The sequence below is a fragment of the Poecilia formosa genome, unplaced genomic scaffold, assembly GCF_000485575.1.
Source record: "Poecilia formosa unplaced genomic scaffold, Poecilia_formosa-5.1.2 Scaffold34, whole genome shotgun sequence".
In the NCBI taxonomy this organism is placed as follows: Eukaryota; Metazoa; Chordata; class Actinopteri; order Cyprinodontiformes; family Poeciliidae; genus Poecilia; species Poecilia formosa.
In genome coordinates, this window is record NW_006799973.1 from 460,208 (window position 1) to 473,547 (window position 13,340).

General features: G+C 37.8%; 2 protein-coding genes across 2 annotated transcripts; both read right to left on the reverse strand.

Annotated features, from left to right (window-relative positions):
- Positions 1–382: 382 nt before the first annotated feature.
- On the reverse strand, positions 383–4,326 carry leng1 (leukocyte receptor cluster (LRC) member 1). The gene is made up of 5 exons (XM_007549988.2): positions 4,221–4,326; positions 3,746–3,936; positions 2,994–3,173; positions 1,553–1,845; positions 383–1,462 (listed from the first exon to the last, which is right to left on the reverse strand). Exons 2-5 carry the CDS (start codon positions 3,875–3,877, stop codon positions 1,243–1,245), a joined length of 825 nt encoding a protein of 274 aa, XP_007550050.1. The 5' UTR covers positions 3,878–3,936; positions 4,221–4,326; the 3' UTR covers positions 383–1,242.
- Positions 4,327–4,962: 636 nt separating this feature from the next.
- Positions 4,963–13,270, reverse strand: tmc4 (transmembrane channel-like 4). The gene is made up of 16 exons (XM_007549989.2): positions 12,462–13,270; positions 12,146–12,341; positions 10,744–10,892; positions 10,482–10,661; positions 10,001–10,077; positions 9,625–9,782; positions 9,378–9,525; positions 8,646–8,804; positions 8,407–8,564; positions 8,069–8,186; positions 6,996–7,093; positions 6,414–6,597; positions 6,200–6,330; positions 5,866–6,021; positions 5,371–5,449; positions 4,963–5,249 (listed from the first exon to the last, which is right to left on the reverse strand). Exons 1-16 carry the CDS (start codon positions 12,490–12,492, stop codon positions 5,163–5,165), a joined length of 2,109 nt encoding a protein of 702 aa, XP_007550051.1. The 5' UTR covers positions 12,493–13,270; the 3' UTR covers positions 4,963–5,162.
- Between the last annotated feature and the right edge of the window lie 70 nt (positions 13,271–13,340).

Sequence of the window (13,340 nt, forward strand, 5' to 3'; positions counted from 1 at the left end):
CGTTGTTGTTGTAAAGAAAATAGTTGGATTTCTTCGCACTTTTTATGGTGAAATTTCTCAGAGTTCCCGGTTCTTTGTAGATTATTTCCAAAGAAATTCAAAATGCCTTCCTTCCTTCTTAATATGCATTAAAACATACAAATATCAGAGTAAAGAAGATGCATGGATAGAAGAGGGTTCAACTGATACATTTCCCTTACTGTGAACAGTAAGGGAAATGTAAAACAACACGTTTAATTTAGTAAATTCACCGTTATATTAACATTTTTAATTAGTGGGGAGAAAAGAACATTTCAGACCGCTGAATACTTTCAATTCAGAGATTTTAGCCATCGGTACAAAACGTTTTTACACCAGTGGAACAGGAAACAAAGTCTGAGTCTATAAATATGTATCCAAACCTTTAAGTTCCTGGAATCAAATTTCACAAAGTAGAAACAGTTTGAATATTATCATGTTTTCCTTCCAATTCATTCATTTATTCAACATATATCATTCATAATTACCTGACGAAACGTAAACATCACTCTTGCAAAGTGGCGCAAATCCAACACAGTTTTTAATTTTTAAATTTGTCACAAGATAATGTTTCCCTACAAATATTCATGACAGTAGTGGAGCTGAAATGTTTCGATGTTTCCACGTGAGTCAGCATGCTGTCTGAAACCGAGGCGCACAAATGAGATGCAGTCATCAGTGGGTCTGCAACGCGCTGAAATATCTGCTGAATAAACGGCAGAAACACAAACATGAAAAACACACATCCGGTCCACAAGGAGCAGAGGAGCATCTCCAAACAAAAAACAGAGGCATTTTTTATTACATGCTGAAAGGATGATCATTTTTACTTCAGCCCACAATTTAGAGAATGTTCTCTTTTTGACATCTTTTAAAAGAAAAAAGAGAGGAAATGCCGATCATAACTCCTCAAAGTCCAAGGCAACAGCTGACAATTTATCCATTTAACAAAGAATCACAATTCAGCTAAATGTGCTACAGCACACAAACAGAGGCAAAGCCTCGGTTTATTTTTTTCAGTGATGCGTTCAGGCGGCGTCAGCCAGGCTGACAGGCTGAGCCCCCCTGTGTGGACGGCCATCTGCCCTGCTGATGTGCTCAAGAGCAAAACACTGCAGGGGTTAAAACAGGCTGCTGCTGCTGAACGTGACCCCCACTAACAACAGAAATAATATTTCGCTTCCCTCTGAACGCTATTCTCAGTTCTTAAATACGCAAAATGTTTCAAGATTTCAGGATTTCATCCCTCCAGCTCTCCCGGTCGCGCCGCTGCCTCTTCCGGGCGAGTTCTGGGAAGAAGGCGTTGTTGTACGGCCGCTCCCTCTCGTTCACTTCTCCGTCCGTTCTCTTTCTTTTCCCGCTCCGCTGGTCGAGCAGCGCCTGGGCTCGTCTCCTTTCTTCTGCCTCCCTCTGCAGGCGCTCGGCTCGAAGCCGCTCTATGGAGCTGAAGAAGCCAGAAAACACATTTCATCATTTAGTCTTCAACTCATGAACAAGTCTGGTCTTCTTGTCCAAACATGGAGTCCACTCGTACCTCTCTCCTGTGATTTTCTTTTCCCCTCTGTCTCTTGTTTCTTTCTTCTTCTTCTTCTGCTCCCTCCTCCCGTAATCACCCATTGCTTTCTTCATGCCCTTCAAAGGATCCAAACTATCCTTCAGTCTGCGATCCTTCTTCTCTCTCTCCTCTTCAGATATCCCCTTCCTCTGTTCTTTCTCTTTCCTCTCCTCTTCTTTTTCTTGGCTGCTTTTCATGTACCACGGGGTGACCTCTGACCCTGGCTGTGGCCCCAAAGACACGAGTAAGCCAATAGCTCGTTCCTGCTTCTCCTTTAAAAATAAAAACAGGGGAAAAAAGAAAAATCAAAAAGACAAAATATTTAGTTTTTTCTCTTTTAATCAAAAATCAATCGTCAAAAATTATTTGTTTCATGATGACTGTAAATAATAACGGTTTGAAAGCAACACTTTCTAGTTTAATAAACTTCAATATTTTCTAAATATTTACTATTTAAAACAGAGCATTGTATTTTATTCTACACAAGTTTCTTTGTGATTGAGCTTAATCAGTATTTTAATTATTGTAGTGAACATAACTTTTATCATCGCTACACATTTTCATTGTAAAAAAACTTTTATTTAAATTTAAAAAGATGTCATCAAATTTATGACAGATATTTCTAAAGCTTTTAGAACAAAAGAAGGAAGGAAGGAAACAACCTCTAGAGGACGAGATCAGTATTAAAGTCTGGAAAAACAATATTTTTTTCTTTATTTTGTTCTCCAGATCTGAAAATAAGTTCAATCAACTTCCCAACTTTTTCATTCTATGTAGAAAAGCATGTCCAGCTGACAAACAGCTTCATAACAACATTATTTCCACATGAATGCTAGTGGACTTTAACACAATTTACCTGCATCATCTCAACAGGAAGTTGCTTTATAGAGAACAATAAAACAAATTTATTTAAATAGGTTTAAATTCAGTTAATCTAAAGAATTGAGTTAGAAATAGCCATTATTGTCCAGCAGAGTTGAAATTCAGGTGTGACATCAGCATGAGATTCATAGGCTCACACAAAAAATAATCCAAACATGTTAAAAAATATATAAAAAACAAGATTAACAAATAACAGTCATAAAAATATCCTGCACAAGATAAGTATAAGTATAGATACTTTACAGTTATTACAATCTAAATAACATAATCACTATCCCAACTATAACAACCTAAAAGTTGTGAAATTGTTTCTCTAAACTAAACTTGAACTTATTCCTACAAATAATCTAAGAGGAAACATGATGGACAAAGCAAAAACATAAATCTTTATTAAAAAAATATTATAAACTACGACAACTTTACTGAAAATTGCATTTGCAAATTTGTCTAAAATCTCAGTTTGATCATGTGTAATCCCTTAGGGATTAAAATCTAAGCAGTTCATAGTAAAGAAGAATAGAAGAAGCAGCTCTGTCACCTTTTCTTCCTTCTTTTCTCTTAGATATTCCTCGTTTCCCTTCTTTTCTGTCGCCTCTTCCAGAGGAAACAGATTGAGATGTTCCAGACTGGCTCCACTCCGTTCGTCGTCATCGGCTCCCTCTGCTCCTGCTGACTGGAGAGCAGCCCGAGATTTCCTTCTCAGGTACTCGGTACGCGCCTGTGGAGACAAAGAGTTATAAGAAAGTCAGATAACAATAATCTAAAAATAGAAAAACACACAGAGATTTTCAAACAATCAAAAAAATACCAACAAGTCCAGCTACTAACTAAAAAAAACATATAAAATGAAGGTTGTTATGTGGCCTAGTCAAAGTCCAGACCTGACTCAGATTAAGATGTTGAGGTATATAACCTTAAACCTCCAATGTGACTGACATAAACAGATTGAAAACCTTTCCACATTGTATTAGACTTATTGCAAACTTTTAATGGCACAACCACCTAATGTTTAAAGGGTATTTTTTCATATACAAGTTTAAATAGTTTTCTTTTTTCCCCTTTAATAAATGAAATCTACATTTGCACTCTGTATCCATCCAGGACCTCTTTATCTGATAAAAAATAAAAAATAAATAACAACAACAATTTGTGGATCTGAAACATTAAAGAGCGACAATAAGATCGAACATAGGGGCAAACATTTACCCACACCGCAGTACATGACCACCTACATGCTGGCTGGGTGTTCTGCTTTTTTTTTTAACGGGACACGGTTCACTGTTCCGGTACCTCTTGCTCTGCTCGATCCACGCGGCGCTTGGCCTCGCGCTCCTCCTCTGCTGCCTGGGCTTCATCCTTCCGCACCCGCGCGACATTATCCTTGTTACGGACATGCCAGCTCTTCTTCGGGAGGATGTTCATGGTTGCCTTGGAGACCAAGAACTGTTAGCAGCGGGCTAACTGAGATGGCTAGTGGAAAACTGAGGCGAGAAAAAGCACAAAGCTGGTCAACAAAACTGGAGAGGGCGCAGCAGGTGAATAGACAAAGGTATAAATTCTCCGAAATGATATGTCAGATATAATATGAAAGTAGAATGCAATCGTTAAGTCGCCTGTACAATTTTTATTTAAGCTAATATTAGCCAAACTTTGCTATATGCCAAATTCGCCTTTCCTAAAAGGGTATCAAAAAAAGAGAGAAACATAGATCTAATATGTAGATCTTCAACATTTTGAAGGTAAAACAGGACAGAAATACTGTTACCGAATTTCTAGGTGAGGAGTTGCACTGGCTTGAGGTTCATAGTGGTCCACAGGAACTAGTCCACTCAAACAGGAAGTAAACAATGACAACACGTTGAATCGATTACAAAACTGTGACACCAGAGGGCGCTAAACCGCTCAAAATCTATTATTACGTAAAGACACGATGGGGTAGATCTAAAGCAAATACATGGGTAAAATATAACCTTAAATACAGTATTATAATGTACAAAACTTATATTTCATAGATCCAAAAATATGAAGATTATTTTTAGAAAAATAAAAGACTATTTCTGAATGTATAAAAATGTACATACATTTTAAGTTTTTTGTTTTTTTTTAGACAAAATACATACTAGGAAATATAAATGTAGTTGCAAAAAAATGGCAGGCAATTTTTGCTTCGTGAATTAAACTTGTAGTTGTTTTTTCAATTAAAAATTTTAGTCATGTTTTTGTATATTGATTTTTTTTTGTCATGTTTGCATTTGTGTGCTTCTCTTTGCATTTTGTCTGTTTTTCACAGTTTACTTCAACACAACAAAATAAATATGACCTTTTATTTTTAATATGTTTTATTAGCAAGAGGCATTTGAAAACGAAGCAAATGGGGGTGATAAAAATAAAATGCATAGATATTTATTAGTTTAATAAATAAATGTAATAGGTAGGAAGGTAGATAATTTAATATGGCACTATATGAAAGGATTATCAAATCACATTTGAAAAAATATGATTTTTACTTGGGTACTGCCAAGTAATACAACAGAAACATTTTTATCTCTAGGAAAAAATACATTATATTAATCTTTGTGCAGAATTGCCTAATACAATCCAAAATACATTAATGACATACAGTATTTATGAAAGTATTTCAGTTGCATTGTCAATTTGTGAATGTTTCAAAAATCTCAGAACACAAAAACATAATTTACAGACAGAGTTAGTCTTGTTTTCCTTCGTTGTCCTGTGGTGACAGAAGCTTCATCTTTTCAATCTGCTTCACCAAGAACTGCTTATCCTGCCCTGCCTGTAAACCAGAGATATCACACTGGTTAAACTGGACACCTGAAACCATTTCAGACTGTTAAGGATGGTATACACAAATTTTAAGAAATTATTTCACAGTTATAATTAAAAAAAACACATACCAATTTAAGTTGAGCTCTCAGCATTGCAACAGATTTTCCATAGATAGAGGCTAAAGCGATGAAGTAGCACATAAACACACTGCAGGGGAGGAAACAAAAAATATGGACCTTTAAGTATTATGTAATACAAGTGCATCTTAATAAATAAGAATATCGTAAAAATGATTTATGTCAGGAATTCATTTCAAAATGTAGAACTCACATGCTACAGAGATTCATTAGTCTGATAGATACTGTCATGTCAGCAGTTGTGCAGGCCACAACAGTGCTTCTGTCCTAAATATGTATTTTTATTGGTCTTACATAATATTCTAATCTTCTGAGTAACAAAATTTAGAATTTTGTCATCAAAGACAACAGAAATAAATTGCAACACATCACTGTGCAACCCATCTAAAATATTAAATATAAAACAACTCCTAGAGTGATATTCTTATTGAGATGCGTGTATAAGCATAATGCCAGCATTTTAATCAGATACCAAATGAGACTTACCACGATACAGCAAACAGAGGTACGGAAAAGGCTTGTGAGCCGATGAAGAAGAGAAAATCTCTTGTTCCTTTGGGAAGAATGGCTAAGGAATCTGGAACAATCTTCCACATCCTAAGGAAGGAACGGAAAGGCCCGCAAGCAAATGACGGATGGATCCTGTTTGGAGAGGCAGAATCAATAATCCTTAACGATGCAACATTAAAATACTCAAACTGGTCCAATGACAAAACTGTACAGATTGCAACATGAATAAACTTGGTAATGTTCACTTTATTGCCGTTGACAGCAGATGTGTTCTAATTTTAAAGATAAAGCTGCAGAAATCAGCACTCACTCAGCTACGCTGTAAATCATGACAACCAAGGCGAGGATCCAGCCGAACAGGAGGACGGCCAGGAAGAAGAAGGCGGAGGTTGTGGACCGGAACGTCCTCAGCGCAGGACGACAGTTGTAGAAAAGTGTGATCTGTGGAGAGAAGCGGCAAGGATTAAAGGCAAAATTAGAAACCGCAGTTTGAGATCCTGACCGAGTTAAAGCTGCTGATTCACCTTCTTGCAGTAGAAGAGGATAACAAACTTGACCGTGTTTATGAGAGGCAACAGAGGGCAAAAGAGAGCTCCGGTCCACACCACAGTCTGACCGTAAACAAGGCCCAGGACGTTGGAGGGAACCACAAACTCCTGCCGGCCCACCCACTGGGTCAACTTACACGACCAGTGATCCACCACCATCCTAACACAAACAGAAACACCCCACAGCAGCGCCGGGTCGTCAAACTGCTGGACTGACTCACAGATATCTTCATGTTTCAGTCACAACTATTTTATTGGAGTCTTTAAATAATGACAGATGATGGTCTACAGACTGACAGCTGGAATTCCCTGGAGATTTGTTTTATAAAAATATACAGGAAAGATTCTGCTGCTTTGATTTTGATTATGTTTTCATATAACAAAGTTAAGATGTAACGACCTTGTGTTTACTACCTAAACATTTTTGGGTCAAGACTTTGTGTTCTTCTGTAATTGTTTTGTCATGTGTTTTATTTATTTTTTTTCATTTTTTAACTTTTGAATGGAAAGGTTAACAATGACAGAAAAATAGATAAATATAAATAAAAATATGCATACCTGCGTGGAAATTCAACCAGCACAAGAAGAGCAATGCTAACGAGGAGGTCAAACAGCGTCAGCTTGTACATCTCCTGTCCCACACTTGTTTCCCAGCACTGTGTGACGAGACAAACAAGAAGAGATGAGAAGGACTCGCACAGAACCTTTTTGTCTCTCTGTTTTAGGTTGGACGGGATTACCAAAATTATTTCTACGAGAAATGAGAAATATTATTTATTGCTTCCTTCAAAGCCAGAAGCCATTATTCCAAAAGGAACATAAAAAGAGAGATTACAGTTTGCAGATGTATTTAGGAATAAACAGCAAGGTTTCAATAGGCTCTCGCAGCGCTTAGCTGCTCGGGCCTAATAAAAACCTTAGTGCTTGGTAACATGTTTTGTGGCATGAGAAAACTACAATTTAAGTGCTTGGAGCAAAACGAGAGAAACTGCAAGTCTGAGAAAACCATAGTTCTCTACTTCACACATCATGATGTGGGGACGTGAACTGGTGCACCTCACAAAACAGGACACCCAAAATGTTGGACTTAAGTCATACAAATTTACAAGCAATTAAAAAACATACTAAGGAAATGTGTGACTGTTGTGTTTTAAAAAAAACTTTCCACAATGTATCCACAAAGAAACTAATAATCTATAGTTTAGGTAAAGTATGTCTCTGAAACCTGGGGGCTGTGTAGCACAAGTTTAAAATATTACAAAACTCTCTAGTAGCACACAGTTATTTAATTAAATATAACCACAAATGATCAAAAATATGTTTTTCTGAATTCATTTATTTATTTATTTAGTAGGTGCAGCTTATTCTACTTCTCGTTTCTGGGAAGCTTAAAACAACGGCATCAGTTTCTATGGATACCAAATATTTTTCCTTTGCTCATTGAGTCTTTATCTGAAAGCTTCGGTTTGAACTCTGAACTTGAGTTGACAGAAAAACAAATCGAACATATCTGAGAACAAAGCAGCACCAAAGACGGAAAGACAACAGCAGGTCTCTTTTGATTATTGCATGAAAAAGTCTGTTCTGTTTTGGTTGAAGTTGTTTCAACGGTGTGTTTATTGAGTATTTACCTGGTAATTGCTGTGGTTGTAATGACAAGGACACGTGTCTGTACTTCCGTGGCACACGATCTGATTCCAGAGGGTGTAGAGAAGGATGCCCAGACTGACGAGACGCAAGACCACTGCCCTGAAAAAACAAAACAGGTTTTAACAGATTCATAATTAAATCTGTGTTCCTGTTTACGGAAAATGGAAGAATTATTTTTTAGAAGTCTGTCTTCCACAGCTAAAACCAAGTTTTGTTTCATTTTCTCTGCTGTTTCTTCAACATCTAGAAGCACAGATAAAGTCCTAAAACTGTGGCTTACAGCACTCAGTGTCAGAGAAATTAAACAAACAGTTCAAACCTTAATAGTGCCACTACCACAGTAGCACTGGGAGGATATTTTTCTAGCAAAGCAATTTGGTCGCACAGCAGAGGCACCAAGAAGTTCCCTGTGGTGATGACGATGGATGGCAGATACGTATAAAACAATCCCAGAAAACCTTGTACATTGTTGTTTTCCTGTTGGACAGGAAATGGAGACGAATGACAAACCAACACTGATGACCAACACACACATGGTGCTAGTTTTACACAAACTACCTGGCTGAATGTAGTCGCATAAGCGATGGCAACGAAAGTCGCTACGATGAGCCCAATTGCGACAAAAAACATCAAAACACGCAGAGAGTATAAAGTAACTTTGTTGCACAAAGTGAGGGAAGCTGCATGCTTCTTCAGGCGCTCCTCCTCCAGGTCCACCTGTAGAGAGACAGAAAAGACAGGTCAGATGGAGAAAAGGAGTCCAAAGAGAGGGGTGTGGGCCGATTGAGGCCTTCAGAGTAATTCAGTGCCGCCCGCAACCACAATTCAACGATGTTACAGAAACGGATTAATTAATTGACACACATTTTGTTTCTAGCAATATATCAGATGATGCAAAACAAAAAAAATAACACAAAAATAAACATGGAGAAAAATTAACATTTTCAAAAAATGGAAATGTTTTGTATACAAAATATTGACTTTTATAGTTTTTTTTTGTGTTTTTTTTTACCCCAAATCAGATTTAGAGTCTGAATAAACTTGGCTATATTCACCAAACATTTTTGAACTAAAAGTGACCCGTATCCCATTGTTGCTCCTCAGAACATTGTGCACATAATAAAACAAAATTTAAATTTAGATTAGATTTGAGTTTTAAAAAGGAAATAAAGTCCTAAATCACTTTACAGTTTTGGCCCAATGTGGCAAAATGTTGGGAGACGAACAGGAGACAAGAGAAAAGCATCACCATCTTCCCAAAACCTCAGTTGCTCTCGTTTACATATTGACCTGCAGCCGGTAGTAGATGTTCCTCTGTTTTAGTTTGGTGGCTTTGCTTCCCAGGCAGCCGTAGTCCCATCCGGTGAAGACGATCATGCTGTAGCTCCTCACGTCGCTGCCCCCGGTTGTCACGGCAACTCGAGCCGCTTTGCCCATTCTGCATTTTGGCAAACGTCCGCCTTAGCAGACAGGCTAATACAGCGATACACGTTCTCTTTCAGGAGTAAATCCTGCAAAGGTTTATAAAGTTACTGACCGTGCAATGATGCAAATGAGACAAAAGGCGAAGTAGAAGACAGCAGTGAGCAGATAGGCAAGAGGGATGTTGTAGGAAAAGTCGCTGCCCACCAAGGAAGTAACTACAACCGTGTTGTTGTAGTATCCATAAAACATGTATGAATACTCCATGAAACCCTGCAGAGTGTTGAGAGGAGAGGCCAGTTATGCAGGAAGGTTAAGCATGTAACTTTTATAAAAAAAAATTAAAAAAATCATATTGCCAAAACCGTCATGTTGTAACAGCATGAGACAGATAATCTGCCTTCTCCCAGAGAAAACAGTAACCATCTGAAATAAAAACGACTCAATCTGTACGTCAGACATGTTTGTAGAGTTTGGTTATGGTGTCTTACTGTTCCTGAGAGTAAATCGAGGAGGAACTCATAAAAGACCACCAGGCCCTGAGGATTTGGGTCATACTTCAAACAATCTGCACATAAAAAACACAAAACATCAGCAGCTTAAATATCTCTGAACACGTCAATGTGTTACTGCATGTTTCATTGCTCTCCTTGGCTCATAAAGGTCATGTTGATTCAGAAACAGACACAAAAAATGGTAGAAAAAGGCAATAAAAAGAAAAAAAAAAACAGTATAACTCATGTACATCCAGCTCATCCACCAGACTTGACATTTAAGTCAAATATTTGGCTAAAGTTTACAGAACCGCTACGGTTCACCTCTGGCTGTGTCTGGTTGTTGCCTGGAAACGGATTAAACTGAGAGACCTGCTTCCTGTTTGATAAAAATAACCTGCCTAACAGGAGAACACAGGAAATAAAGCTGATATAAAAATAAACGGTAACATGCCACTGAAACCTGTGTGTGTCAGACCTGCATGGATCTGAGCTGACAAAACATTAGCTTCGCTGATCTCCGGTTTGATGTCCACCGATCTGAACACGATGCTGGGGATGAGGACGAATCCAGCAATCAGCAGGAAGGACACAAAATTGAGAACCACCAAGAATCGAAGGAAGATGAAGTACGATTGGACTCCACCTCCAAAGTTTCCTGTTAAACAGAGTAAAGTTTGCCGTCTTGGCCTGAGCCCTTTACATTTGTGGCTGTTTGGAAGCATAAACTACATTCCTACCTCCAATCTTTTGCAAGGTTTTGCCCCACAGTGAGAAGAAGTAGAGAAACTCTCTGACGTTACTTTTGAATTTACGCACAAATATGGTCTTTTTTTGTTTCCAGGATCCTCCGCTGAACTGAGCAGGAGCCTGCATTTGTTGCACCTGCCTGAAATTGGTAGGAGAAAACATCTATTTAGTTTTCTAATGATTTTAAAGAAGAACTATTGGGGTTTTAAGCAACTGAATGTAAAATAAGAAAACGCATATATTCAGTTTACACAAATCGTATCCATTAATTACAAAATATAGCAAATAAATTTCACAGAATCAAGAATACAGAAACTAATTACTAATTACAACATGCTTTTATAGCATGTTAGAAGAATAACATAGGCCTGAGGTAGTATATGCAATTATTTTTAAATGAAGCTAAACTTTTAATGTTATTACTTTAGAATAGAGCTACATTGGGTGTGCTGTGGTGGCGCAGGGGTTGGGCACAACCTACATGTGGAGGCCTTAGTCCTCGACACAGCCGTCGCGGGTCCAATTCCCAGCCTTGGTGACCTTTGCTGCATGCCTCCCCCCTTCTCTCATTACCCACTTCCCGGCAAATAAACAACAAAAAAAAGCCAACAAAACCAAAAAAAATCTTTAAGAAAAAAACAGAATAGAGCTACATCATTCTGAAAGCTATTTGTACGGTTTTGTTTTGTATATTTTAGATATTTACTCATCCCTTTAAGGTGCTCCATTTTAATAATGATGAGAAACTAACACTCCACAACTTTCTGAAAATACTACCTCCACGTGGCGGCATCATGATGTGGGAAATGCATGGAAAAGGATCAGAGTTGATTGGAAGACAAAGTTAACTAAAGGGCAATTATAGAAGAAATCTGACATTCCAGCAGAACAACAATTCAAAATTTAAATTAAAGCTACTTTATTGATCCAACAGGGAAATTAAATGTTGTTGTAACTCATATTAGATCAAATTCCTCAGACTCATTGTAGATAGTGATGGCAACATGAAAACAAAGCAGGCCTAGTCAAAGCCCAGACCTAAATCTGACTGAGAATCAGAGGCAAGACTTAAAATTTGATACTGAGACTTTTTCTGTTCAGCCTGACTGAACCTAACCTACAATACAAAGTATGGACAACACGTCTCAGATTTGTGTTTGTAAATAAAAAAAAATAGATATATATGGTTGATTTTTCTTCCAATTATCATCTTCTATGTGTCAGAATATTGCATTATCCTATTGAGAAGCACAGAGGTTTGTTGGTTTAAAGTGTCAAAATCACAGGAAGGTTCAGGTGTTTCGAAAACATGATCAGTAAACAAATTCACTGATTATTTTTGGATGCTATTAGGTCTCTGTTGGATCCCCGTCCACTAAATCATTTTCTTACCATACAGCTTTCTTCAGAGCCATGGGGAAAACCATGTTCCTGAGCTCCCGGGTCGGCTCAGAACCGCTCTGTTCCTCCTCCTGCGCTGGGCTTGTGCCGCTGTTGGGTTCATGGTAGATCTGAGCGGACATTCGAGACGAAGCCCGGCGAAACCTGAGCGACTCCTGGTCAGTAGGAAAACCGCTTCCTGTGAAAGCTTGAAGACAAAACAAAAAGGAGATCCAAGAACCGATTCAGTACAATTAAATGATCCAGACAGATTGTTTTTGAGTTTTTATCCGCTTAAATAATTAAAGTTTCTAGAACAAAAGCTTACCAAAGCCTTGTCTTTGCTGCTCGATGGTCATTCTGGTCAACTTTAACACAACTTCAGTGGAAAGCAAATATGTGAAGCAGCGGTTCTCTACAGGGAAGTGTTATGTGCGATGAAGGACTTCCCTGTTTTCTCCCGGTGTGGACTTTACCCGTCATATAAATGATCCCACAGGAACTTCCTTGAATGTGTCACCTATTATCCCCAAAATTATTTAGACTGCACCTCGTAATCAACCAGGAGATGCCACAGCAACACAACCAGAAGTAAAACGTTTTTGCAAAGCATAACTGTGGTCAAAAAGGAGAACGTGTTCCAGGTAAAGGTTGTAGAAATGTATTAAAACATGTTAGATGAACAAAGTGGTTACTGTCTGAAAGAAAGCAACTCTATCTGACACCTGGATCTCCTTCTACCAACACCCAGATGATCAAAAAGGTTTAAATTTATAAAGATAAAAGAAACAAACCGGACACAAAATGGCAGATTTTATATATAATTTTGTTCCCAAGCAAGAAGAATGGTTTAAAACACAAACACAAAGGAGGAAAAATAAATACCCAGCGGTTAGGTTTCCTATAGACCCAAAGTGTAACAGCATCATTATGAAAACAAACTGTCTCTGTGTGGGTTTCAAAAACTATTTGCATTTCAAATGACCCTCCAGAAAAGATTCAACAACCTGCCGTACAAAACAAACGCACGACAAAATGACACAGTTTAGGTCAAGAGTAAATATGAAACATTCAAAAGATTTCTAAACAATATATCAAACGTATTTAGGGCTCTCCTATAACTCATGGTTATAATTTATTTGGACTTATCCATATTAAAGATGGTAAATCAGGGGAAAAACTTTGGTTTATTATCTTTTTTTATATC

What these genes read in the sequence shown, in the direction of transcription:
- leng1 (XM_007549988.2), bottom strand. Translation starts at nt 3,877, where the DNA reads ATGAACATCCTCCCGAAGAAGAGCTGGCATGTCCGTAACAAGGATAAT. An exon ending in TGGATCGAGCAGAGCAAGAG is followed by an intron (nt 3,174 to 3,745) that starts GTACCGGAACAG and finishes TTGTCTCCACAG; the next exon opens with GCGCGTACCGAGTACCTGAG. An exon ending in GAGAAAAGAAGGAAGAAAAG is followed by an intron (nt 1,846 to 2,993) that starts GTGACAGAGCTG and finishes TTATTTTTAAAG; the next exon opens with GAGAAGCAGGAACGAGCTAT.
- tmc4 (XM_007549989.2), bottom strand. Translation starts at nt 12,492, where the DNA reads ATGACCATCGAGCAGCAAAGACAAGGCTTTG. An exon ending in CTCATTTGCATCATTGCACG is followed by an intron (nt 9,526 to 9,624) that starts GTCAGTAACTTT and finishes GCCAAAATGCAG; the next exon opens with AATGGGCAAAGCGGCTCGAG. An exon ending in ACAACCACAGCAATTACCAG is followed by an intron (nt 7,094 to 8,068) that starts GTAAATACTCAA and finishes CTCGTCACACAG; the next exon opens with TGCTGGGAAACAAGTGTGGG.